Source organism: Rhea americana, unplaced genomic scaffold, assembly GCF_003343005.1.
Source record: "Rhea americana isolate MKP2758 unplaced genomic scaffold, rheAme1 scaffold_43, whole genome shotgun sequence".
Classification (NCBI taxonomy): domain Eukaryota; kingdom Metazoa; phylum Chordata; class Aves; order Rheiformes; family Rheidae; genus Rhea; species Rhea americana.
Window position 1 is genome coordinate 5,533,202 of NW_028186568.1, and position 25,312 is coordinate 5,558,513.

Sequence of the window (25,312 nt, forward strand, 5' to 3'; positions counted from 1 at the left end):
TATTTAATTTTTCATTAATTTATCATTCATGCTGATTAGATACATCAAAAAASTAACTTAATTGCATTGAAAATAACAAATCCAATAAAAAAATGCTATGCTACAGATGAATCAAYGAAGTTTTCAACTGCTCAGAATATACTTCATTAGACTGGTTTTTGCAAGAGGAAAAGCAAGAGGAAAACCAAGAGAGAACTACATACATAAGAGCAAAAAATCACAAAGGAAGAAATGCATAGCAATCATATATGAACCCCTAGCAAAAGGCTGAGGTGACTCATATTCCAGACTGCTTCACTAATCATAGTCTCATAAGTACAGTAAAGTGAAATGAAATACTTGGAACCAATGGTCCACAGCACCAGCAGCCAACTGGTTTTTCATTTTAGACTAGTATTTAAGTACTGGAAAAATCATGACTCATTAGTCAAAGGTTCAATCCATTTAAAGTAAAAGGCTCATTCAGCAAGTCTGCAAATAGTCTCAAGAGATAAATAAAGTCTCCCACTGTATCTGCAACAGATATGTTTTCGAAAAAGTAGACAGCAAAGCAAAAAAAAAATTGACTATTTAGATTTAAGAACTCAACTGAACAATAAATGTCCAGAAAATAGTATTTTTTCTCTGCTTGCGATAAACACTACACTGATAAGAAAAATGAGCCATAACCCAAACCTGTCTTTGCATTATTCTCTAAAGCTAACAATATCTGCCTGTGATTCAGTGGAATAATAACATTCAAAAATAAATATTAACTAGACTACATACTAAATTGTTTCTTACTGCTACATGTTTTAAAGTGACTTTTTTCCCCACAACATGTTTCACATCAATTAGTATACTTTACTATCAGCTATATTTCATACTGCTATTTCTTTGCTTCTGTTTTTAAAATATGGTTTCCTTCAACAGAAAAAAGCCTTTTATACACATGAAGCAGTAATGATAACAGCAGAAATTTAATTTTATAGAAAGAAGTATTAGAAATATAGAAAGAAATTTACAGAAGAAATTTATAGACTTTTGGACAACAACCATCATGTAAGTATCCTTGTCTCTCTCTCTCTCTCTCTCTCTGTCTGTCTCTGCTATTTAACTAACAGGAGATGTGCTTTGAAGCTTATTAATGTGTACCAGGCACTGGCAAAAGGTTTTCTATTTTTGCAGTTGTTTAAAAATTGAGGTTTTTTGTATTTGACTAATTTTCTGATAATTATTCCCCCCCACACACACACACACACTTTTTAGGTAGTATTTTCTTGCAGGTATCTTTGGACCAGAATTTTGAAGACATTTGCCTTTTTCATCTTTAAACACCTACAGAAACTAATTACAGCAAAATCACCTCTGTTTTGAAGTGTTAAGAACCACAATTTTTCAGCATATCTATAGGACAAAATTAATCTGATTTGTGCAGAAATGTGGCAAATCTAGTCTAGAGGATGCCACCTCTTAGTTTYAGTCACAGATGACTTCCCCTTATCCATGGCTAAGATTTTTATAATTCCTAATAGAAAACTACATAAAGATCAGGCTTAGTATATTCCATAGAGCAGAGAAAAAAATAGTTAAYTAACTGACCATTTGGATCAAGATCTTTTCTTATCTTTCTCGACTATTAAAAAGACATCATTTTAGCACAGGAGATAATAATATTCTTGTCACACACAAAGAGAGCTATTAATTCAGCAGGATTCATAGAAAAGAATTAATTCCCCCACCCCTCCCCAAAGAAAAAAAAAACATGAAAAACAAAGAAACCCCCAAAAACCCAACAAAAAAGCACTAAAAAAGCACGAGCTGCATACTGAAAAAATACAGGAAAACTCTTTGACTTTCTCCCAGTCACACTTAGAGAAAAATCCTGAACACAGTAATTACTTATCCCAGTTTACTTGATGGGTATCTTTTTGTTAAGTAGCAAATGTTTCTATTCAAACACACGTATATATAAAAAAAAATCAACTTAACTGAAGAGGAAGGACCAACTTATTTTATCTTATTGTTATCTTAGCCAGAGAAAGAAGGGAAAACTGGACAGCAGTTCTCCCTGTGGAGGCACCCCATGTGGGATGTCAGTCACACCAAATTTGGAAGACCATAGTATCTAGGACAGACRCTATTCTGAACATAACTCATAGGGAGAGGCCAAAAATTAGATGTTAGGTACAAGCAGGAACAGAGCAACTATTACAGTGTGACACTTCATTATGCCTAGTTAACTAGTTTCTGCTTTGGAGCATTTGCAGCCCAGGACAGGGGGTGTCAGGATGCTGAGCCCTGCTGTACTGAAGCAATCTGCGGTTGTGACTGCACACAACACGACACTATTCTTCACTATTCAGAACTTCCAAATTTTCAGGACGCTACAAAAATTTAGCTTTAAGTCCCATTTCTAGTAATACGGCTCTCTGCTAACATCCCCAGTTTGAGTATYTGGCTTCAGTACTTCTCCATCCCCATTAGTTTGTGTCTAGTTTAAAAGTCATTACCATACGTGATTTACTGTACTTCCAGTGTTTCTCCAAAGCAGCACGTGCTTATCTAGTAACCGATACAAAGAACCAGAGGGTCTGACAGAAGCATCCTTCCAAGAGTAACCGCTAAAAACCACAAATTCTTTCCCTCTGCTTTGTCCCAGCAAGGTTGCGCTGTCACAAAATGCCAGCAGTTCACTCAGCACCACACTCCTGCCTCCCTTCCGCACTCCCCACGCGCGCTTCCGGCGCCGCGTCCGCTACTGGACGCGGACAGAAAGGGCCACCGTTCTTCCGAGCTGTCCCTTCCCATAAAAGTGCCCCAATCCCTAAGGACACTCCGAACAAGTGTGCAAACAAGCAGAACATTTTCCTGCCTCATAGCAGCGTAACGTGCTTGTGGCCAAAGCTTAATGTAGAGCTGTTAATACAGGCAATGACAACTTAAATACCTAATGCCTAGACGGTCCTCAGCTGACAAGCAGTGGAGGGTAACAGGGAGAGAGAAGGGGAGAAGACTCRGGAATATCAGAAATTGTTAAGCTAGTCAAGGGACTGGCATGCATTCAGGAGGCTCCATGCAAAATTTATGTCTCCAGGTACTGCTTAGAATGGTTTTAAAAAGTTCCAGAAAAACTTTCAATTTAAATCTGTTTATTTATGGCAACTAAAACTGGGTTAGATCTGTTAGTGGCCCAYGGAATTTAAAGAAGGCAAACACTAGACAAATTGACAAATTATGCATTAACTCTTCATCAGCTTTCACTGGCCTTTTAATAAGGACAATAGCTGTTACAAATGCTCACGTTAGACATTCAAAAATAAACACTGAGCACTCTAAAAAGTACTTTTTCCTAGAAACAAGGAAGCAATTCCCTGGGTACATGAAGTGGCACAGGATAGATGCAATTTCTACGCCCAAAAAGTCATATGAACATTTTTAAAAATCACGGAATCAGAAAAAAAAAGGTTCTTGGTTTTGCTGGGTTTTACCATTCACATCTTCTACTTCAGAATTAAAAAGCTKCTTTTCTTTGTTTAATCATAATTTTAGGAATGTAATAAAACCTCTACCGCCTCAGGTCACTGCTCAGCCTAGCACAAGTATTCTGCCTCTGACAACAGTGAGAAGAGCTGCAGAGGAGCTGGCTGCTCTCTGCAGTCCATTTCTCCAGTATTTCCTGCTCATCACTGCACTACAGACTTGAGCTAGTGCATCCTTGTCTAATCCTTTCAGTATTGGTCTATGGGTGCGATGGCTATGAACGTCTAATACACTTTAAAGCTTCTGACACCTTCAGGCTTCAGAGCCTGTTCTCTGTGTGCATTTTAAAAGATTTTTTTAAAAAAAAAAAAAAAAAAAAAGGCAGGGCTTAATGGCCCAGTTCATGTTTTGAACAGTTATGCTTGCAGTTTTTCAGCTGCACAAATTAATTATACTAACAGCACTTGCAAGTATAACACTTCTTTCAAACCAGTATACTAATCATACAGAATACACTCTGAAGGCAACATATTATTTCTTTACAACACTACAAATTATGTTTTATTCCCATGTACCCATTTCCAATGATAGCAACAAAATACAGGATTAGCGAGAATCAATTTAGCCAGTTACTGYCAGCCATTAGCCAGTTATTCCCCAGTTTGAAAGTCTGTAATGATTTAAACACAAGAGAACGGTATTAATCAAATGAAACCGAAACGTAGAAAAATAAAATCTAGTAACTTAATAACTGCACATTTATGAAACTTGAAAATATTAGTAAGAAATCTTACCTCACAGTTCATTCATTCCAACTAATTAGTAAGATTTTATAAACACAATTACACAAAATAAGAGTTTTATATTAGACCATAGTTAAAACAAACAAATCAAGCCTGCAAGCAGAAAACAACATCTAAAAGCAGAGAAACATAGGGAGAGGAATCACCACATCTGGAAACATTAAAATGCATGCTTAGAGTTAGCTTACTGTGTATTGTATCAAAACGGTTTTTGAACAACCAAAGACAGCAAATCATCATCCAAAGCACGTAAGATGGTTATTAATAAAATCAGAAATTGAAATGGAAAAGTGATATTGAAGAGAAAGAAACAAACATACCAAATCTAGAACAGAGATTGCTGGCACAGCAGTCTGCTGCAGGTAGTAAGAAAAGGGAAAAAAAGAAAGATGCACAGTGAAAATAGATAAGTTAGACTTGTGCTATTTCAAAAGCATTTTATTTGTTAAGTCAGCTACTTTAAAAAGAGAAACAGAATTTGACATATTCCTGAAATATAGAAATGAAAACAGTCAARATAATCTAAAATATTTATCAGAATTAGACTCAATCAAAAAAATATATAGTTCTTTTCTAGAGATATTTATTGCATCTCTAGCAATACAAATAGTGAAACATGACATAAATGCAAGCATTACTTCAGTTCTAAATGACTGTTTAATTTTAGTTTCAGTAAGAAAATACAAGTTTCTCATACCAGCAGAGTATAAATCCTAGAAGTAGTTCCAAAATGGTGGACAGCTTTATAGACAAATTATATTTAAAATTCAGCCCTTGCAGAAAAGACTGGTATGAYGCTATGCAATACAATTGGCTACACTACTAATAACACATGGCTTTTTAAGCCTTGTTACAATGAGATGTTAAACATACTGCGAGTGAAAATGGCAGTTTTATATGAGTTTTTATGCCTATAGGTAACTGACTATGTGTTACAAATTACACATTAGCAATACTGGGCTTTAACACAAGGAGTTTGCCTTTGATAGATTTAGCTTTTCCTTTCCTCAGTTTCCAAGCATGAGCTGTCATGTTTCAAAGAATAATAATATTAGCCACAAGAAAAAAGGAAAGCAATGCAGACTGCAGTGAATATGAGAAGAGTAAGTTTAGGAAATCAAGCTGCCGAAACAATCCTGAACTCAAATACTACTTAAGCCAACAGCAATTCCTGAATGTCAAAAATAAACATGCAGAAACAGTTCTTAGCAAGTAGAAATTGCTTATCACAGAGTTAAGTCATCTCTTTAACTAACGGAGGACATTCAGTGAATTACAGAACAATTTAAGTCTGTCGAAGCATAGCTATCGGAATGCAACTTCTGGTAGCAGTGCTATTATTTAGAAAATAAAAACGGCTTTTCCTACAAAAATTGATTTCCAAAAACAATAGGTAATAGATTCTGGGAAACAACCACCAYCACCAGAATAGTAAGAACTTTGCCATACTCTTCAGTTTTATTATCTGATTTCATCTGGCAGCTATATATAGTACAAGCTTTCACAGCAGTGAAGCGAAGGAAATGGACCTTGTTAGATCCTGGCTACCCTGGACACCAGACAAAATCTGAGTATGTGTGTGCTGGAGTCCCTAGATAAGGGAGCTTCAATTGCTGGAGTCTCATCAACGCTCAAAACCACACAGCCCATCATAAGAAGGTTTTTACTCATGGCTGCTATAGTCACCAATCTGAYCAAGAAGCAGAGGTAACAGCTGCCTCACACCCTAGCCTCTACCTGGAGAAGACCATCAAGGTGGAACTTCACTGCAGTTAACTGTTCCCAGGAAAGAGCATGCATTCAGTGTCTATGTTAAGATCCAAGTAAAACTASCAAGACTGTAAGAACTCTTAAATATATTTAAGAAAAAATATCACACACTATCTTGTTCCGATTCTCCCAAAGATACTCATGATTTCAAGTATTCCTGCTTCCTTTTCCGCAAGTGAATTACATGCAATATTTAACTTCTAATTCTGTTCCATCTACATGGCAAAATCCATTTATCAAAAAAGATCTCCCTCCCCCAACAAACAGAAAAGCTCTACTCCCAACTAGATTCTGTAGTAGGTAGCTATGAATAGTTTCGTAGCACATCATCTAATAGGTGAAGCCAGTGTAACCTAGTGAAGGTTTCTTCACAAATCTAGTGAACCCATTGAGCTATACATTTACTATACTTTTGTCTAGGAAGGATTACCCCCTTTTACCCTTGCTCTTCTTTCTGCCTCCAGTCGTTGCATAATGAGCATAGTATCCACATCATCATCCTCCTCTTCATCATCATCTTCATCCTTTTGCTTTGATTCTTGAAGTCGCTTTTGGAACTGCCATTCAAGCATGAGTTTGCGCAAGCGGTCATTTTCTTCTGCTGTACGATCAGGCTTGTTCTGAAGTTCCTGAATCTCTTTACTCAGCATGTCCACAATGTGCATTTGTTGCTGCTTCTCTAGCTTCTCCTTGGCATCCCGTTTCCAAGGATCTGGAGAGAGGCTATCACTAGAGGACAGTTCTTCCTTGCTGATAGTAAAGTACTGCAGATCTCTCCGCTCAATAGTCCGAGGCTGCTGTTGGGGCTGCAACTCTCGAATTACTGTTTCTTGAGACCTCTGCAGAGTTGAAGGTTTTTCCGATTTCATTTGTTGAAGTGAAACTGGAGGAACCACAGGCTGAGCAGGAATTAATGGCTGAGAACGCATTTGGCCCAGTTTTCTCTCCTGCTCACGACGTTTTCTTTCTCGCTCTTCTTCTAAACGTGCCTTTTCCTTTTCATACCACCTCTGATGCTCTTCTCTTTTTTTACGCTCAGCAGCAGCTACTTGGGAAGATGCTTGTGTTCCTATCTGATTTGGAGGAGGCGGGGGAGGCAGAGGCAAATCCATTTGTAGTTCATCAAAATCAGCTGCATAATGCACAGGAGGAGGTGGTGGTGGAGGAGGAAGATCTGTTCTGATGGGTTGAGAGATAGCCACTGGAGTTGGCTGGCTGACAGCTGGCGTTTTCCAACGGCCAGGTCCACTTTTAGTTAAACAAGAACCAGGGGAAACCGGTTTGGATGAATGGTTCAGATGCTCTTGGCTGGATGTGCTGGAATCCACAGATGAATTCATCCATGGATCACTGTCCGACTTCTGATCAACGTATTCTACATCCTTCCGGATAACCACTTCCAAACGATTCCTTTCTGGCTGGAAAACTTTATCTCTGAGTTCTTCCTGGGAACGAGCCACACGCTGGAAAAAAAATAAAACAAGGTATGTATTTCATAGTTCATCTATATTAAAAGATATCCAAAATACTAAAAACTAAATGGCTCAAAAATTGCATTCTTATTACTGAAGGTAATTACTTTTAGTGAAGTTCAGCATTTCCATACCCTGTAAGTTTCCCCAAACCAACAATGAAATATTTTTCTCTGTCCTTTAACTCATTCAAGTAATGGAAGACTTTGCAACTTCCATAATGCCTGCAAACCTGCACTGAGAAGAAGTGTGAACACAAAATGGAATTCAAGCCAAAAACCCTTCATGCTCACACAATTTCCCAGGACTATCCCTGACAGCCCTTCCCCCCACCGCAGGAGCACAAGAGGCCAGACAGCCAAGAACACCAGGTCAAGCAGACCAGCTTTGCCATTCAGGCTTCTACTGGCTTGGTGAAGACTGCCTGTTAGGAAGACAAACAGAAAGACTGCTGAGGAAAAGACAAGGGAGTCTCTGCCCGCTGGCCTCCATTAACAGGGAAGGTGACCTCAGCTTCTCATTACTGCACAAGTCATTCACAGGTATAGAATCTGGACAGTTGTATCTAATTCCACCTGCTTCTTGGGTATAGATTTATTAGTTTGTGCTTTTGTCACATTTTTAATGCACCAAATCTAAGTCTTTATACAAGTATTTGTATACAAATTTGTGGGTCTCACTGCATTATACAACCTCCTGAAAAGGAACACTGGATCATACATCTGACTATCGAATCTGTTAATGATTTTCTTGAAGCAAATATTCACGCTTTAAATGTTAGAAAATACTAAACACTGAACACAGAATGTACCAATTATCAACAACTGAGAGAAGACTAACAAAACAAACTCCTTTTATTTTCCTTCCGTCAATGACCCTGACTATGACCTCAAAAGAATGCCTTCTTTGAGATGAACAAGTGTATTTTTTATGCTCTATTAGTCCAGCAGATCTGAACACAAAGCTATTTGTGTTAGATTTGCTGTAAAGATGCACCTAGCCAAACAGCTTGCTAATGACTTGTGTTCAGAAAAGAAAACAGTCATTTCAAGTTAGCCAGCAGTTTCCTGCAGCTTTTACAAGCATAGCATTGTGAAGATTAAAAGGATTTTTAAGAGTCTGTTTTACACTAATTTTGAAATTAGAAGAACCATCATATGGTAGGGAAAATAACAGTGTATATTGTCAATCTTTGTAAGGAACTAAAGTTTCCAGCCATGTGTTTTATGAAAACMCTGCTTCACTGCATTAAGCCTTAAGATCATAGCTCAAATTCTGTATCTATCAACATCTTGGTGAGATGAAGCCTGTATGCTGGGGTTTCAGTCAAAGGACCTATGCTACTCATCTAAGCTTGTCTTAGGCAAGGGAAAAGTGAACATTCATCCCATTCTAGGATGCATGGGTAGAATCATTCTCTGGAATACTAGCCTCTCTCCATCATCTACAAAGACAGACTAGACATTAACTAGGCAGCTAAGACTGGCAAGATGAAATCTTAAGAAACACCAACAGGTTCAGCACAGGAGTTCAGCAAAATATTCCCATAGCCAATCATTTTGCTTCCAGCAAGCTCCTTCAGAATTACCCTATTTTGGATATAACACCTAAAAAATTCTTAACAGCTGAAACAAGTAAGATTTAACGTCTATAATACAGTAATAATCAAAATAACATTTATCCAAGTGACTTTGCAATACATACATGAGTATTCAGTAATTGATCCCCTACATTGCTTTTGTGACATAATCTCAAAATAACTTAGATCTAGCTACTTTCAAAACACAAACTGAAACAGATGCAAGGCACAGCTTTTATCAGAAACCAAGGAAAGGAAGGGAAAAAAATGTTTTCACTCTGTATTTAAGTGATGAGGCTATCTCTAGCAGATTAGAGAAAAAGATGCAAGAACATAGATGGATTTAGTAGTCCAAGATTTAATTTCCTGTATGGCTTTGAGTAAAGTCCTCATTTACAAACAGTTGAATAACAGTACTTTTTAAATTTAAAAAGGTACCGTGGGTGCAAATTCATTTCAAATCAAGAAGCATCTGTACTTTAATAATGAGGTAGAAGCAGTATGACTGGAAAAAAGATGCAACTTTAGGTTTTTTAATTGTGAGAAGTGAATGTGTCTCAATGAAGACTTTAGGTCTCAAAATAATGTTTTATTTGYTTTTTAATGCTTCATCTTGTCACTTAAACAAGGAACTTTGTAGACAAAGACATTTTTCCACATAAACTGTCCTGGAAGAGCAGAGGAGTTGGTTTGCTTTTCAGAAAACCACAAGACAAATCCTACTACCATCTACTCCCCATTCTCTTGAGTAATGGAGGATTAACATATCCCAGCTAACAGATCTGCAGAGCTTGATAACCCAACTTCTATGAACAAAATAGGAGTAAGCTCTCTGAATTGAAGTCAGTCTTGGCAAAAGTACAGTTGTTCATGTGGCACTAAGTCAGGAGTGAGAGCTCAGCTAAGTTCGAATTCTAGTGTCCTCAATCTGTGTGGTATGGTTTATCCTCAGAAGCTCAGAGATCATGGAGAGTTGAGTGTTCTGCAAAAATGTCTCCAGCAATCTGTACATAGAAGGCAAACATTTTTTTTCTTTTTTTCTTTTTGTTTTTAAACGTACTGGAAGAAATTACTTCTAACCTGCATTGTAGTATTGATCGAATGATTACTCTCTGCCTGGATCTGTGGTTTGTCTTCATAATTTGGCCACTGATTCTGAGTTGGACCCATTCGATCCTGGGACTTTGAAGCTGGGAATGTGAAATATTCTCTAGTATAGGTCTGTGTTGGGATGGGATAAGCTTCAGGCCTTGGAGGCAGAGTCTGTTCCTGAAAAAGACAGAGAGAACGTAAAGGTAAAGTTTACCAATCAGACAGATCTGTGTATAATGTTACTCTACATCTCTATTTTTTCTGTATTTACTTTTTATTCTAAATTCTATATTAAAAATGCATTTTCTAAATATTTTGTTTTGGCTCTTTGATTTCTCTAGAATGTCAGATAAAGAGGCCTTCTGGTATGAAATGTAAGTTGTGGTTATGACCCACGTTTTTTACGCTCTGAAAACAAGCCAGCAATATTGCCCAAACCTAAAAAAGCTGCAGTGAAAACATCATGAACAAAATTTAATGAAACCACCCCAGCTGTCTCAATCTCTCATTAAGCAAAACTCCAACCAGTCATTAGCACCAGCATTATGTTTAAATTTTCAAGTGAGACACTGTTTTGACCCAAGCACACTGCTCCTATTGATAGCTAAGGAAGTTTAATAGCCAGTACTTTGCTTGCCACTTCTGACCTCTGTACAAAGATTTCCAGTAGAAACTGAGGTTATTTTAGTGGTAGTTCCAGATGTATAAGCATTCTTCCCTCCCGGGCTTGGAGGCTGATCTGTTGGAAAGATATAGGAAGTATTTTAATGACTGTTAATAATAATTTCAATTACTTAATAAAATAATAGTATTCACAAAGTAACTATGATTTTTCCTTTGAATAGTTCTAACAAAAGGCTTTCTCCAAATGTTACTATTAGGTCAGTACCTTAAACTTTATTCATTTTTTAAAACAATCACCCCTCTTCGGAATTCAAAGGCCGTGAAAAGTAGCAGAGGAAACATCTTCCCTTAAAATCTTATTCTTAAAAAGGATAATCTTACTTACTTGCTACATTGGGACTAGAGCGATGATCAGCTCTGTTCTTCATTAATCTGTCGTCCCCTGGCAGCTTCTTTGGTTCACTGTACTCCGTCCACGGCAGCTGAGGGCTTTCAGGTGACCCATTTTGAGTAGAGTTATTATACAGCTCAAAACCTTCACTCTTTGGTCGGGGTTTACCTGAGCCACGGCGGTCAGAAACTGTAATAGTTAGATATGTATTTTCCCTCTTTGACTAACAAAACTACTGTCTAGCACACTCTTTTTAAAAGAAGAGCTACTTTGCATTTGTAATTGAAAATGACTTGCTAGTAAAACAAATGCTAGATTTTAAAGTCTTTAGTTCCTCAGATACATAGTCTCACTCCTGCACTGACTGTTTAGGGTTCCTTTGACTTCTATGCTTCAGAAGAGCTTTAAAAAAAATATACTACAATACCCGGGAAAGCCAAATGTGCTTTACTGAAAAGTCTCTTGTCTCTCAGAAGCATATGGTGTCTGGGATGGAGTGTTGTAAACTGTGATAATAGGGATTTATTCTTTTAACTCATTCTTTTCCATACTGTAGTACTATCCTATATTTAGAAAATTTCTCTATTTATTGAATTATTTTACATAAGGCTTAATAAATTTGTCTTTGGAGTTAGTACACCGAAGTATAACGATACCACTGGAGAAACATCAAAGAATTTTTTTTATAATCAGGTACAGAAACTTAAGAAGAGCCATTTCAATAACTCAAATTTAAAAATCAATGGCAACATATGTTCCATGGGGCTATGCTTCTATTTATTTCTCTCTCAGCAATCATGCTATTCTCCCTGGTTACAAGGTAGTCATCCTTTGAGGGGAGGAGAGAAAATTTTATGAAAGGGATGAAAAAGCTACTGAAGTTGTAATGCCCTTTTTACTTGTTATATTTCATTTATTAAAATTATTCCAAAAAGATCTRTGTTTAAATACATTACTTTTTTTAGAAGGTATTTAATTTATTAATGATTAGATAAGAGTCTAATTTAAAACAGTATTTAAAAATCAGATGAAATTTTGATATAAAAGGGAATGCTTCCTTTCAATGCGATCAATGTCTTTTCTGATTTGATGTTTTGGTATTATTTGGCAAGGTATTGTGAAGTACTGTATTATCTGCATTCTAAGGCTTATAAAGTCGCTATTACTATAAATATTATCATTTTTACCTCTTTGCATCATTGGGGATGGCTGATTAAGTAGAGTTGCCAGACCGTGGTAAATTGCTCCTTGTTTGGCTACTTCTAGYGTTACTACAGAACCTGTTCTTGTCATAAGTTCTGCTGCCCTGCAAGAAGAGCCACAGAAATAAATTTTATCCTTATAATCATTTTGTATATCATGATTTCTGCTGTTCATTGTAGTAACCTTTTGTCTGACAAGGCACTCCTATTCTGAATAAATTTAAAATTTGCAAAAAAACATCTGAATAGAACGAGCAGAAGATACACTCATTAAATAGACAACAGATACAGGCGTGTACTATTTTCAATTTCTGCAGGTAAAAACCAGAAGCCAAAATATTTAAAATTAGAGCTTAGAAAATTTTGCTCAGTACTACACAGTCAAACTTTTGTTAGTAAGGTTACATGTAGGCAGCCTTAAAAAACCAAGACAAAGTGTAACATGCAAAAGCATCATCTTGAGGTCTTTTTCAATAAACTATTATTCTAGCATTTTGTGTAAAGACAGCTAACGAAACCATTCCGTACCTTTCCTGGGACAGGCCCACCAAACTTCGACCATCCACACTGAGCAACTGATCCCCTGCAGCCAGACGACCGTCCTAATTACATATCCAAGGTGGAGGGAAGGGGGGAGGAAAAAGAAAATCATATACCAACGCTAACTTGGTGTAAATCAAAACAAATATTCATGCATATTAGTAAACAAAAGATGCATATTAGTAAACAAAAGATGTAAAAATATTTCCAAAGGTTCTTTCTACCTTTGAACTTCTGATGTTTAAAAATATCACTAACCACATCTGCAGCACCTCCTTTCACAACAGACTTGACATATATTCCAAGTTTATCTTGACCAGCACCCTAGAGGAAAAAGAGGCATTAATTTGCAACCTTTAAATGTCATCTCAACTAAGCATGCATTCCACAAATTTTAATTGGAATTTTACATGGCTAGGTAAATCTCTAAATTTTCACTACTTTTCTATTTCCTCAAACTGCAAAAAACAATTACACATAGAGATTTATGTTCATTTGAAGCCAAAAGAAAGTTTTAATATTATGCCTGTAACTTGAAAGCTCTATTAGAAGCAAAGACTATTTGGTCTTAATGTAATCTTAAATCATCAAGGAAAAGAAATACATTAATTAAAATGTATACTTTAGGAGTTTGTTTTAATCCCCTTCTAATGAGGAACACTTATCTGCAGTTTTACATGAAAGTTATTAATGCTTTTTATGCCTCTATGTATTATGTTCCAGAAGACTACACTGTTACCCTTGCTAATGCCCAAATGAAACAAGGTAAAATGTAGATCACCTACTCTTCCTTGAGGAAATACAACAAAAAGGAATACAACTATTTTCATAGTTATTATGACTGCCTTCTAATGGTTATCTGTAAAGAAGCTGGCARAAATGAACAGCATCTCTGAATATATAACAAACAGATAAAGTGCACATTATAATTAAAAAGTCTTCTATGTTGACAGAGGCAATATTTAGACTGGATGCAAAACCATGCAATTTTGTTTACAAAACATATGCCTCAAAATGTCTATTTCACTAAATTTCAAAAGGACCGTTAACACTGAAAATATTTCCATTACTTCAAGTCTCATGATTCAAGATTAACATTCTACATCTCAAARTATTTCAGAATAGTTGCTTGAGCTGTAATAAAAATGAAAAGGAGTAAGATATGGAAATAAAAGCCATACAATAAATAACTAAAATAAGGACACTTCCTATGTCCAGGAAGGATATAAAGGGGATTTAAAAAATTAATAAGAACTTGATCAAATGAGTTGTTGGGGTTTGGGGTTTTTTTTTGATTGTTTGGGGTTTTTTTAAGGAAACAACATCCATCCATTTACATCATCCATGTAAATRTGGAATGTTATTTTTAACTTTCTACCAGAAAAATTTAGGTAATAAGAAATACAAGCCAAAAGGCATCTAGGTAAATACAATGAAAATCATGCTTCATAAATCTATTCTTTTTCCCCAAATAATCAACAAGTGCATGGGGAAGAATGACCTGATTGACATTATATCTAGACTTCCAAAAAAGCACCTGGCAAGATCTCTCACCAGGATTTATCAAAGAATTTAAGTTATCATGGGATACAAGGGAAGTTGTCCTTTTACATTAATAACAGGTTCAACCATAGAAAACATGTTGTTAGTTTCACAAGGAATGAGAATTACCAGAGAAGCCTAAAATTAATATAATAAATGAACCTGAAAACTTCTGTTCAAGTCCATGACATGTGCACCGGTTTGCTGATAGTGATGGGATAAGCATTTGCACTTGCACAAACACACATAGAACAGTTTCTAAACTGTTTTTAACTCTTTCAGAAAGATCTTTATAATCATTGTTTTCAGAGCACTCTTCATACATCAGCTCAAATACTGATAATTCAACAATACTATCAGAAAAAAAGGGGGAATTAGAAACCATCACTGTCACTCAAAACTTAGAAGACTCACATTTAGAAAACTTTTTATAATTCTGATTATTCTCTTCCAAAAGAGGCAAAGAAAATATGAGGCTCAGAAAACAGTAACAAGGATGATCAGAGACATGGAATGGCTTCCTTGAGAGAACCAACTAAATAGATTTGGACTCTTCAGCAGTACAATCAAGGAAGGAAGTAAAGGTCTATGGAATGAGGAATGGCACCAATAGCTTCGTCAGGTAGCTGATGAGAGAGACTAYATATTATCCATTCTTATTCATGCTACCAGGTAGTATATTTAAAAAAAATCAATAGACACCACTTTTTCACAGAATTTCATAATTAAATTGGGAAACTGCCAGAAACAGCGCTACTGTGGATGCCAAAACATACAGGCTTTAAAATAAAATTATATATATATATATATATATATAAAATATATATATAATATCACAGATTCCTGGAAGTAAGGTCCTTCAAGGGCTATCAGAAAAAAAGAAAAGATGCAAAAGCAATACACTCTGATGTAAATTCTGAAAATATAGACTGCTAGAGACTGAAAGAAACCAGCCTTACTTGTTTTGTTATGCTCTTTGGCTCCCACCATTGGAGGATACCAGATTAGATGGATTTTTGCTCTCAGTATAACTGGTTTTATATGCTAAGCCTTACAATTATTYCGCATAACTGACTACAAATCCCCCCCCCCAATCTTTATTTGAATAATAATAATAAAAAAAAAATATTAAGCTCTAGATGCAAAAAAAAGTCTTCTCTGTAGGAGTGAACTCTAACATTACCAATTTACCTGTTTTTCTTCCATATGTAAAGCAAGTTTTTCCACAGAAAGTGGAAGTGTAGAAAGTAAAGGAACAGCAAAGGTGGGGGGAGRGGGGGAAATTCAGGAAGGCCTTCCCTTTGAAATCTTCCCTTAAGTTATTAGAGGTATACAAATGAAAAAAAAAAAAAATCTTGCTCATTTACTGCTTCTAAATTAGCAGATACACCTTCTAGTCATAGTTTTCAATTACAAGAACCACTTGTAGAAAACGCTTAAGGCAACCAAAGGAAACCTATCATATAAACAAACAGGAAAAAAAGTCCTCGGACACTGGAATCTAGAAGAACATGTAAAATAATGAGGTAATATTTCACCTGGCTGAATAAAATTATTAAACATTTCCAGGAGCTCAGATGTATTTTGTACTTTTTTTCAGTAAAGAGAGCTCTAAACACAACTATAACGTCAAAGGCAGTCAACATTGKCTTCAGTTCACCTAGGTTACAACTGCACAAGAGTGCAACCCTAAACTGCATGAGTGTAATATTCTGTTCTGAATACCTGTTTTGCTTTAGCTCTACATGTTATCTACTGTTACAAGGCATTGCTAAAACAGAAAACCATAAAGAAAAAGTTTCATAAGGAACATATCAACCTATCATAACRACGTAAACAATAAATTATGAACTAAAAGGGGGGCTTATATGGTATTTATAGATTCTGATATCTCAAGTACATTAGATCTAAGTTTCAAAATGAGAAAATCCTCATTCTGTGCTTTTACAATATAGTTAAATTATCAGGACAAAAGAGAAACCCAGAATATAAAAACTACATAAAGCACAGAAATAAATTTTAAGGTCAGCAGTGAAGCTGGCCAAGAAAGTTGGGGGTATTTTACTTCACAGTTTAGGCCTTCTAAATATCCTAGTTAACATGTTATTTCATTGCCTACTTCCTTTACTACCTTGCATAAGACTGTTCCCAACCATGCAGTAAAGGAGGTTGATAGATCAGTAAGGGTGGGTGAGATTATTCTTGTTAAACTGTAGTGCCTTTTATCAGGTTAAAGCAACTGTTTACCTGTAGTAATAAATGCATAATTTTCAAGAGTTGTGAATATACAGGACAAATATGAAGTAGGCTTTTCACATCAGACACCATCAAGAAGGMATACTTACGTCTGGAAATGTTCATCATTTAAATGCAACAACCATTCATCTACATTAGGAGTATACACATGAACAGACAGGTCTCCTTCATGACTTTCACTAGGTAAACATTCTTGTATTTTTAACAAGCAACATAAAAAGAAGAGTTTGACCTAACAAAGCGTGTTTAATTTTAAACATGTCCAAACAACTTCCAAATCAGTTAAAATATCGTGACATAAAATATTCATGTTTTACTGCAGCAGCAGCCTCAGCTTCCACAATTCTGTGAAGTTACACAATTTTAGTCCAACAATTTAACTGTTCCAAATTCCCAAATCCTACTGTAGTTCATCCTATAGACTTGCCAAGAAGCTCTGAGCAGTATCTGCAGATCAAGAGTACTCCAGTAGAAGCTGATTCCCAAAGCAATTGCAAAACAAAGCAAAAACAAAACAAAAAAGTAGAGTCCCACACTAACAGAGATGGTAACTGAACAGGGAAAGAAATCTGTTATGAATATTTAAAATTCAGATTAATTTTAAATTATCCTGCATGATAAGCACATCCAGAGTACACGTCCCAACTTTGCCACAGACGATCACATTTCCCCCCCTACTCCGATGTAAACAATTCAAAGTATAGTAATTTTAGCAAGGGATTGAGATGTCTAACGTACCTAGTACTGAAATAAACATAATCCGTTAAAAAAAACAACAAAAATACACCTTTAGTGACATAATTATACAACAGGATAAATATAAGTTCCTAGATTTTTTTTTCAGAAAGTTTAATTGCTTCCGAGTAAAATATTAAAAAAACTCCTGAACATATTCTCCTCTGCGCTTGGGATTTTTCATCTATAAAACATCRAAGTTGTGTGGAAATCAAGGAAAACACTGTGAAATGACTATATAGTCCAGAAAGAATCCTGTATGATTAAGCCCAGTAACTGGAGCAAAAACAAGCATTTGCATGACACCTATATTAACAGTACAGAAGTTGTTCTTCTCATCTTAAAGATACGTTAAGAAATAAGTTAATGCTTTAAAACAGCACAAGTTGAAAGATGTTAACATAACGCATTTGCAAGCTTGGCATGCACTTAGATTAAATTTAATAAGAGTATTAAAATAATTAGTCCTAAATTTGCAGTTACTTACAGGTTGTTGCAGGAATTCTAAGACAATGGTGAACGTTCTCCTGTATTTAGAAGGAATTTTAATAGATCTAATACTACTTGGGAGGTAAAGGCAAACACAGGTTACTTCTGCATACAAAAGTCTGCTGAAATGGTAACTGAGGTCTTTATCCTAAATCTAAATGAAGAAAGGAATGTATGAGAAAATATTTGACTAAGTGACCAGACTACTTTGTAAATAATAAAAAAATGAGTCCTTTTCCAAGAAACAGAGCAAGAATAAAAGGTGCTACAAGTCAAGCTGATAACCAAGAAACTGAGGTATGAAATGCTATCAAAAAATCCAGCAACTAAAAYTCAGTAGAAGCTCTATCTCCCTTACACTTGTTTTTATTGCATCTGTGTGGTTCACATACACTATACAACAATTCTTAAAGCAGGACACAAGGAAAAGACAGGTAAGCTTTCAGATGAGAGAACAAATTAGAGAGGGATAACTTCATTTTTTTCATGGTCACCTGGTTTCAAGAGATCTTATTACAGAACAAATAAACATGTTTATAAACACCTTCCAAGACAGATTCTATAATTACAATCTGAGGATATAAATAAAAGTGAGGAAATAAAACACTAGAAGGCTTGTTAAGTATATTACATACTTGAATGGCCATGACTGTTGGGAGTTTCACATCAGAACAATTCACTGGTCATGGATTGCCTAGTTTCATGCAGATCTAACCATTCATTTGAAATAAAATGTTAACTTCAAAGTATTAAAGTGGTGCTAATTATGCACTAGTTCAGCTGTTCAAAAACGTTCAACTGCATGCAAGTCCATCAAATTCATGTAAGAAAAAAAATATAACAAAAGACTTATTTTTCTGGTGATTTTTGCTAAACTAACAATGGACCTTCTCAAATAACTGAGTATGCCCTCCACACAAATCTGATGCTGTCTTCCACATATGAAGTCTACATATAAACAAAAATTATAATTCAACCCTAAAGCAGCTTGAAAAGGAAAAGTGCACCCACAGTATTACCTAGAAGTTAAATACTTTGTAATATATTTATGAAATTTCTCAATCAATTATTCTCAAATCAAAAAAAAAAWAGTTTTATTAGGAGAAACTAATACTAAGCTACAAGCCCAAGCTGCTAACTAATATGTATAAATACTGAAAACGATGGATGATTTCATGATCAAAAAAAGTACCTTATACACGGTAAGAGGAAAAAAAAATAGCACTAGCTATTATTTCATTTGTTTCAAAGAATACGATGTTTTATAATTTCCCCATCACTGAATCAAAAAMAAAAAAAAAAAAAAAGGCAAAAAACAAACCACATTTACAGTATAAACAGAGATTCATCTGAAAATGCAACCGAGGACTGAAGAGCACAAAACCGTTAACCAGCTGGAACTTCAGCAGGAGCCTTTAGCTCCTTCAGCTAATGAATTCAGACAGGCTGGGGCCAACAGAAGAGGATCAACATTAAAAATCTCATCCAAGAGACAACTTTTGTATATGTATCATTTTACTTTTTTCTTCTCCACTATTTCAGAAAAAGCTCTCCCTTTAAAGAGGAGGATAGTTTCCTATAATGTTTAATCTCACTTATTTGCAACGGACAGGAGTTTTACTAACGAAAGAACTCAAGACCTAAGTRTTAATTGCTATTTGTAAATCTGCCCTTGATAGGGCAAATTAACAGAGCTGCAGAGAGAATTATTTTGCTAGGGAAAAAAAAGGTATCAAAGCTTACTATAAAATGTTTTCTACTAATAACTCAGGATAATTATGAAGCACTTGTTAGAAAAAACTTTCAGAGTATTAATCCTTGAGCATCCAATTTCAAGAAAGCATAACTAAATCATTTTCTGAACTATATAAGCAAGAAGAGTGATTAGATTAGCATTTCAGAAGACAATAGCCTCTATTATATTATAAGGAATATGATATGCTCCATTTTCATACCTTTTGACTGTATACCTTTGTATTTGTTCTCTCTTAAGTTGTTGGCAGAAACAAATTTTCTGCAAACATTTCAAGGAGTACCAGATAAACAAACTACAAAACCTCCATCATTYTAAAGAAGCCAAAGGATGAAGTTAGATAATGAAATTTAATTCAACTTTTGAGACAGTGTAGCAATAAACAAGTRATTTTTAATTGTGTCAGCTCATCCATTGGGCCTTCTATCAAGAATCACAGTATACAGTAGCACATACTTGCTTTCAGATTTAGTGTTATCTTGTAAGCCACTCCATATTCTAAGAAGATTACACCCAGAATACTGTATTTGCTTCAAAACTTACTACTAAATCTATGGGCATACAAGAGGGAGCATTACAAAAAATTACAAMCACTTCTACGGGATAATCAGACTGAGTAATAATGAAAAGCCAAGATAAACTACAGAGATCTGAAAAAAAAACTACTACTATGACATATCAGAAGGATGCAAAATTGAGGATGAACAAGAATGTAATTGTAAAGAATTAATAAAAAACRACAAAATTAAAAACTTTCAGGATGACAGATTATACTGTTAGTGTKGCTAAGCCACAAGACAGATGAGTTTACAGGACTTCCTGTGTCAGTAACAAACACAGGAAATTTTGGTTCACGTACATTAGATCAGCCATAAAACTGGAAAAATACCATACAGGACAACTGTATATTAAGYTGCAGTTTGAAAAAGAATAAAAGTAGATAGACAGTCTTCCTAAGGGCAGCAGGCATACCTAGCCCAAAAAACGGTTATTCAGCACAGAAGAATTAAAAGTAGACATAACAAAATCCGCCTCTTCACCATTTTGCATTTGCCAGATCAAGCAGCCATAGTGGTATGGTGAAGACCACTTTTAATGCAACTCAACAGGCAGCTGGATTTCAAAGCCAACCATCTAAGCCACACAGGGATCTAAAGCCAGTGGTATGGTAGGTTTGAGCTGCTTAGACATGAATCAGTCTCAACACCACCCTAGCCTAAAGGTATCAGAGTCAGAATGAAGGTCTATCTGCTGACAAGATGGTAACTCTTTAACAATTAAGCTACCAACATCCTCAAACATCCTACTGCACAACTAGTAGCTGTACTTCATTCAAGGTTAGTAATATTCTTCTATTTTTAATGTATCTGTAGGATGACCTACTTCTTTTAACACCTATGATTAGAATTAAAACTATGAAAGCTATTATGAAGACAGTTTTCCAATTGCTACTAGGACTACAAAACTGTAGTATTAAATAGCCTGAAAGAAGAAGAAAAAAAAAGAGCAAGCATTGGTAAAATACATCTGCATGTATGGTGCCTAACCAAAACTGTAATTCTCTACAGAATTAACAGCAAGGCCTTGTCATTACATGTTTTAAACTATCATTTGCCTATACCTGCCTAGCTTCATGTACTTTGCTCATCACACTAAGTTTCCAATAAAAAACTGTCAGAATCATGATTGATTATAGAAAAAAAWATACTTCAATATCAAGGTTTTTATATACATGTATTAAAAATCTACTTTTAATTACATGAAATGGAGGAAAATCTTCCTAATGGCTTTATAATATTGATTTGAAGATTTCTATCTTAAATCCATAATATATTTAAATGGTTATAAGTTTCACATAAACAGCAACCTGTTTTGAAATGTAGGTATCTTTATTCTCCAGCTAATTTGATTGAATCTATACATACACAATTAAGTCATAGAGTTATCAACTATGTTTCAAGTAACGTAGCTTCAGATATTAAGACTACAAAATGTTAAAATGGTCCAGATTGCAAGTTTCGTTCACATAAGCCATTAGAATTATTTGTTTTTTAATCATTTCCAAGACTTGCCTGGATTCTGCATAACTACAGAAACATTTCAAAAAGTTTAGTTTAAAAAATATGGATTTCACATATGTATGTATGCACGCATACACACACACACAAATATATTTTGCTAGAAAATTAAAATATGCCATCTTTCGTAACATTTCAAGGGTGGCATTTTTTCCTCAAGTCAGTCTTTCTGGGAAGCCTCTGCTGCATTTTCTAAAAACTAAGCAGTTTAAAAACAAAATGAATCCCTGTAACTAAAGTATCTTTAAACCAAACGATAAATATTTGGCCTATGACGGAAACCCGACTATAAGGCCTGAAATCAACTATCAGGCCTGAAGCCTTATCTGCCCACACCAACAGTAGATTTTACTGATTTCTATCAAGACTGAGTCTCTTGTTCCAAACTCTAGATGATCTTCAGAAGTTCTTATAAACAACCTTAAAGGCAAGTTTATGCAACAGAATCAAGTCTCAGTTTGACTTTCCTGGCAAGTAGTTAGTCTAGAAATATTTAAATAATCCATGTTTAWATGTATTTTAAAGAATACCAGTTTAATAAAGTACTGCAATCACTTTATAAACATACTCTAGGATGTAAAAAGCAAATGCTTCTGAAAAAGAAAAAAAAAATGCCCATGATCCCCAAGGCTGAATCTATTTTGTAGGTTATATTTGCATGAGARTAAGCATTTTATCTAGTTTATGTACAGAACATACCATGACTGTGATTCCCCGAATTACTTGCTGTCAGTCCAGAGAAATGAGAAAGACTAACTTTGCACCTACTGGTTCCACCTCCGATAAGGGCAAACTTCTTTGTAATTGAAGACAGAAAAAAGATTTGTCAGAGGAAGTAAAGACCTCAGCCCCCTCAAGAACAGTTYAGAGACTTTGGAAATCTATCATCATTAGACAAAATACTTCATAGCATGCTCTATATAATTTCCAAATAAAAATGAGGTGAACCAGCTTACTGTGTAAAACTTGTCCTTTAGTTGTGGCTATAGCTGCTGTGATTCATGTGGTATTCTGATTTTAAAAAAATTCAGAAACTGACCCGTGTTCCACATACAAAAATTGCCTTCCCCTCTCACATTTTCCTTCCTTGGTGGTGGTGCAAGAAAGAAGCATTTTATGAATTGGACAAAGTACAGTTACAAGAGAAGAAGAAAACATCTCCAAAAATAGGCAGTGGAGATTCAAACTTTGGGGCCAATCAACATTATTAATAGGTATAGGAACATCTAGCATTTAACGTTAACGATCAATTCCATTACTGCACTAAGTAGCACTGGGTAGGAAAACATATGAAAAACAAACATCTTACAATCCAGAGAAAAGCTAGATTGCAAGCTGTACAATTTCAAGGATTCGAAAGCATCCAAAATACTTAGAGAACTTTGCTCTACTTACAAATAGCCTGCAAAGAGGAAACCAGAATGGGGCAYAGATTTTTGCTGTTTTCTTTAACGGAATAAGGGTTTCCAACCAAGTGCCTGTTACTTTGTTGAAAAGAAATGCTTGCAATAAAGACTGACTTGCATGCAATGTGCTTAATTGAACATACCCTACATCTTCCTTAGGCTTGATCTTCCCAAGATATAAAAGACCAAAGAACCTAGAWTATTGTACAATGGGCTTACTGAAACGGCATTACTTAAATATAAATATATAGTCTTTCTTCATTTTTTAACCAAATAACAGCACTTCGAATTCTCAGTAGAGTGATTAGGTATACAAAGAAAGCACACAGGCAGACACAAACAGCTATAGTGTCTTCTATGGTAGACAGAAGTATATCAATGTAAAACAAATTATTTCTCTCATATTCTAGAAATTGAATGCTCCCAAACATTATTTCCCTTGATGAAAAGCAAAGCAAATAAAGGAACTAACTAAAGCAATTGATTTAAAATCCTATTCTGGGATTGAAATCAAGTATCCAGCAGTTTCTTCCTAATTATACTTTACTCTTGGCTTGACTGAAACAGGAAAAGAAGTAGGTAAAGGGAAAATGCTTCATACATTGCATCTAAAAAAACTAAGCACATTTTATTCAAGATTATTCCTTAAACTTTCTGAAAAGGAAGCCTCTCACACCATGACAAATGCTGAAACTGAAGACACACATGATATCCACTAATCAATAAAGGCACTCAATTTTATTTATTTATTCTTACAAAAGTAAATACATAAACTGATTCAGACAGGCCAATCTTTTCTTTTGTTCAAAGGAAAAAATAAGTTGAGCTCAAGCAAAATATACTGCTGAAATTCTATTACCAAAGTAAGTGCTGTAACTTCTTAATGTAAATTTTCTAGAAATACTTCAAGCTGCTACATARCAACGGCTATTTCAAGTTAGGCACAAATTGCACAAATCTGTAAGTTGTATTTCAGATCCTGCAGCACTCTTCCCTTTTGAGGCAATTCTGAACAAATGCCTCACCTTCATTAGGTCTGTAGATGGTACTTCATGGGCAAGATGTAACCGACAGTCTATTTTAGTTGAAACTAAACAAAAACACTTCCGTGCTTTTTGGAAGAAATAGATCTCGACTAGAGTAAGAACAAATAATGACAGAAAAAAAAATGTAATAAAGTCACATATATTTGCTGGGTAGTTTATGGTGGATAAAATTTAATGTAGTATCAGTGGATATACTACCAAATACTCTTAGGCATTTAAATTTCTACTCTAATTGAAAGTACTTTCATGCTGAAATAGTCAACACAGAATTTGCTAGCTTCTGAAATTGTTTTTTATTGATAAAAGTAAAAAATTTAAAACTAAAATGATGTATTAACATATACTTAAATGGAATTTAAAATGTTACTTGAATGACAGAATTTAAAGAAGCCTGTCAAAGAAATGCTAGTTAAACTTTTGTACAGTATTACTTTTGAGAGCTTATTAGCAAGTGTCTGCGTACAGAAGGCATTAATGCATGGCGGAACTGGCACATCAATTTTATTTAGACAGGCTCTTGAAAACCCCTTTGTTCCAGAAGGCATTAAATACAAATGTCCGGATGACCCAATTTGCAGGATAAATCTAAATAAACTCTAGTAAAAAAAGAAAAAAAAAAAAAAAAAAAAAAAACTCTACTTCAGCAGAGCTGTGGTCTCAGGGAGAGAAAAGAAAAATCATGCTGTGCTGGTATAAGCTTTAGTTTTTACAAAATATATGAAAGCATTAGCAAGCTATTATGCAACATCTATAAGATACCAAAATTTACTAAAAACGCCTCTGGAAGTTATGAATTAACAGGAAACAAGTGACTTACTAACACATAGCTACATGTTTGTTCATGAGATAGACTAAATTGGCTGCTTGCATTATATCTTACTCCTGTGGGACTGAAAAATCTGTAGTAGACATGCTAGTGAAATACTACTTTTTTATAGTAAGTTCCTCTTAAGTAGTCTGTTAAGGCAACATCAGTAGTTCAGACCATGCATGTGATTTAATATCAAGCATTTAAAAAAAAACAAAGAAATCCCCCAGCCTTTACACTCAAACACTTCAATTAATTCATGCT

At 35.1% G+C, this 25,312-nt stretch overlaps 1 protein-coding gene across 12 annotated transcripts in view; it reads right to left on the minus strand.

The window, feature by feature from the left end:
• The window catches only part of AFDN (afadin, adherens junction formation factor), a 134,637-nt gene that overhangs the window by 10,549 nt on the left and 98,776 nt on the right, over positions 1 to 25,312 (minus strand). For 6 of the 12 annotated variants that reach the window (XM_085315542.1, XM_085315547.1, XM_085315543.1 and 3 more), the window contains 8 exons: positions 13,194 to 13,259; positions 12,924 to 12,997; positions 12,381 to 12,499; positions 11,188 to 11,382; positions 10,826 to 10,917; positions 10,167 to 10,355; positions 6,476 to 7,498; positions 4,586 to 4,621 (listed from right to left, as the gene is read on the minus strand). In XM_085315542.1, the coding sequence (XP_085171668.1) occupies positions 4,586 to 4,621; positions 6,476 to 7,498; positions 10,167 to 10,355; positions 10,826 to 10,917; positions 11,188 to 11,382; positions 12,381 to 12,499; positions 12,924 to 12,997; positions 13,194 to 13,259 (1,794 nt within the window). The remainder of the gene's footprint in view (positions 1 to 4,585; positions 4,622 to 6,475; positions 7,499 to 10,166; positions 10,356 to 10,825; positions 10,918 to 11,187; positions 11,383 to 12,380; positions 12,500 to 12,923; positions 12,998 to 13,193; positions 13,260 to 25,312) is intronic. The other 6 variants (XM_085315553.1, XM_085315552.1, XM_085315546.1 and 3 more) reach the window with 2 other exon arrangements.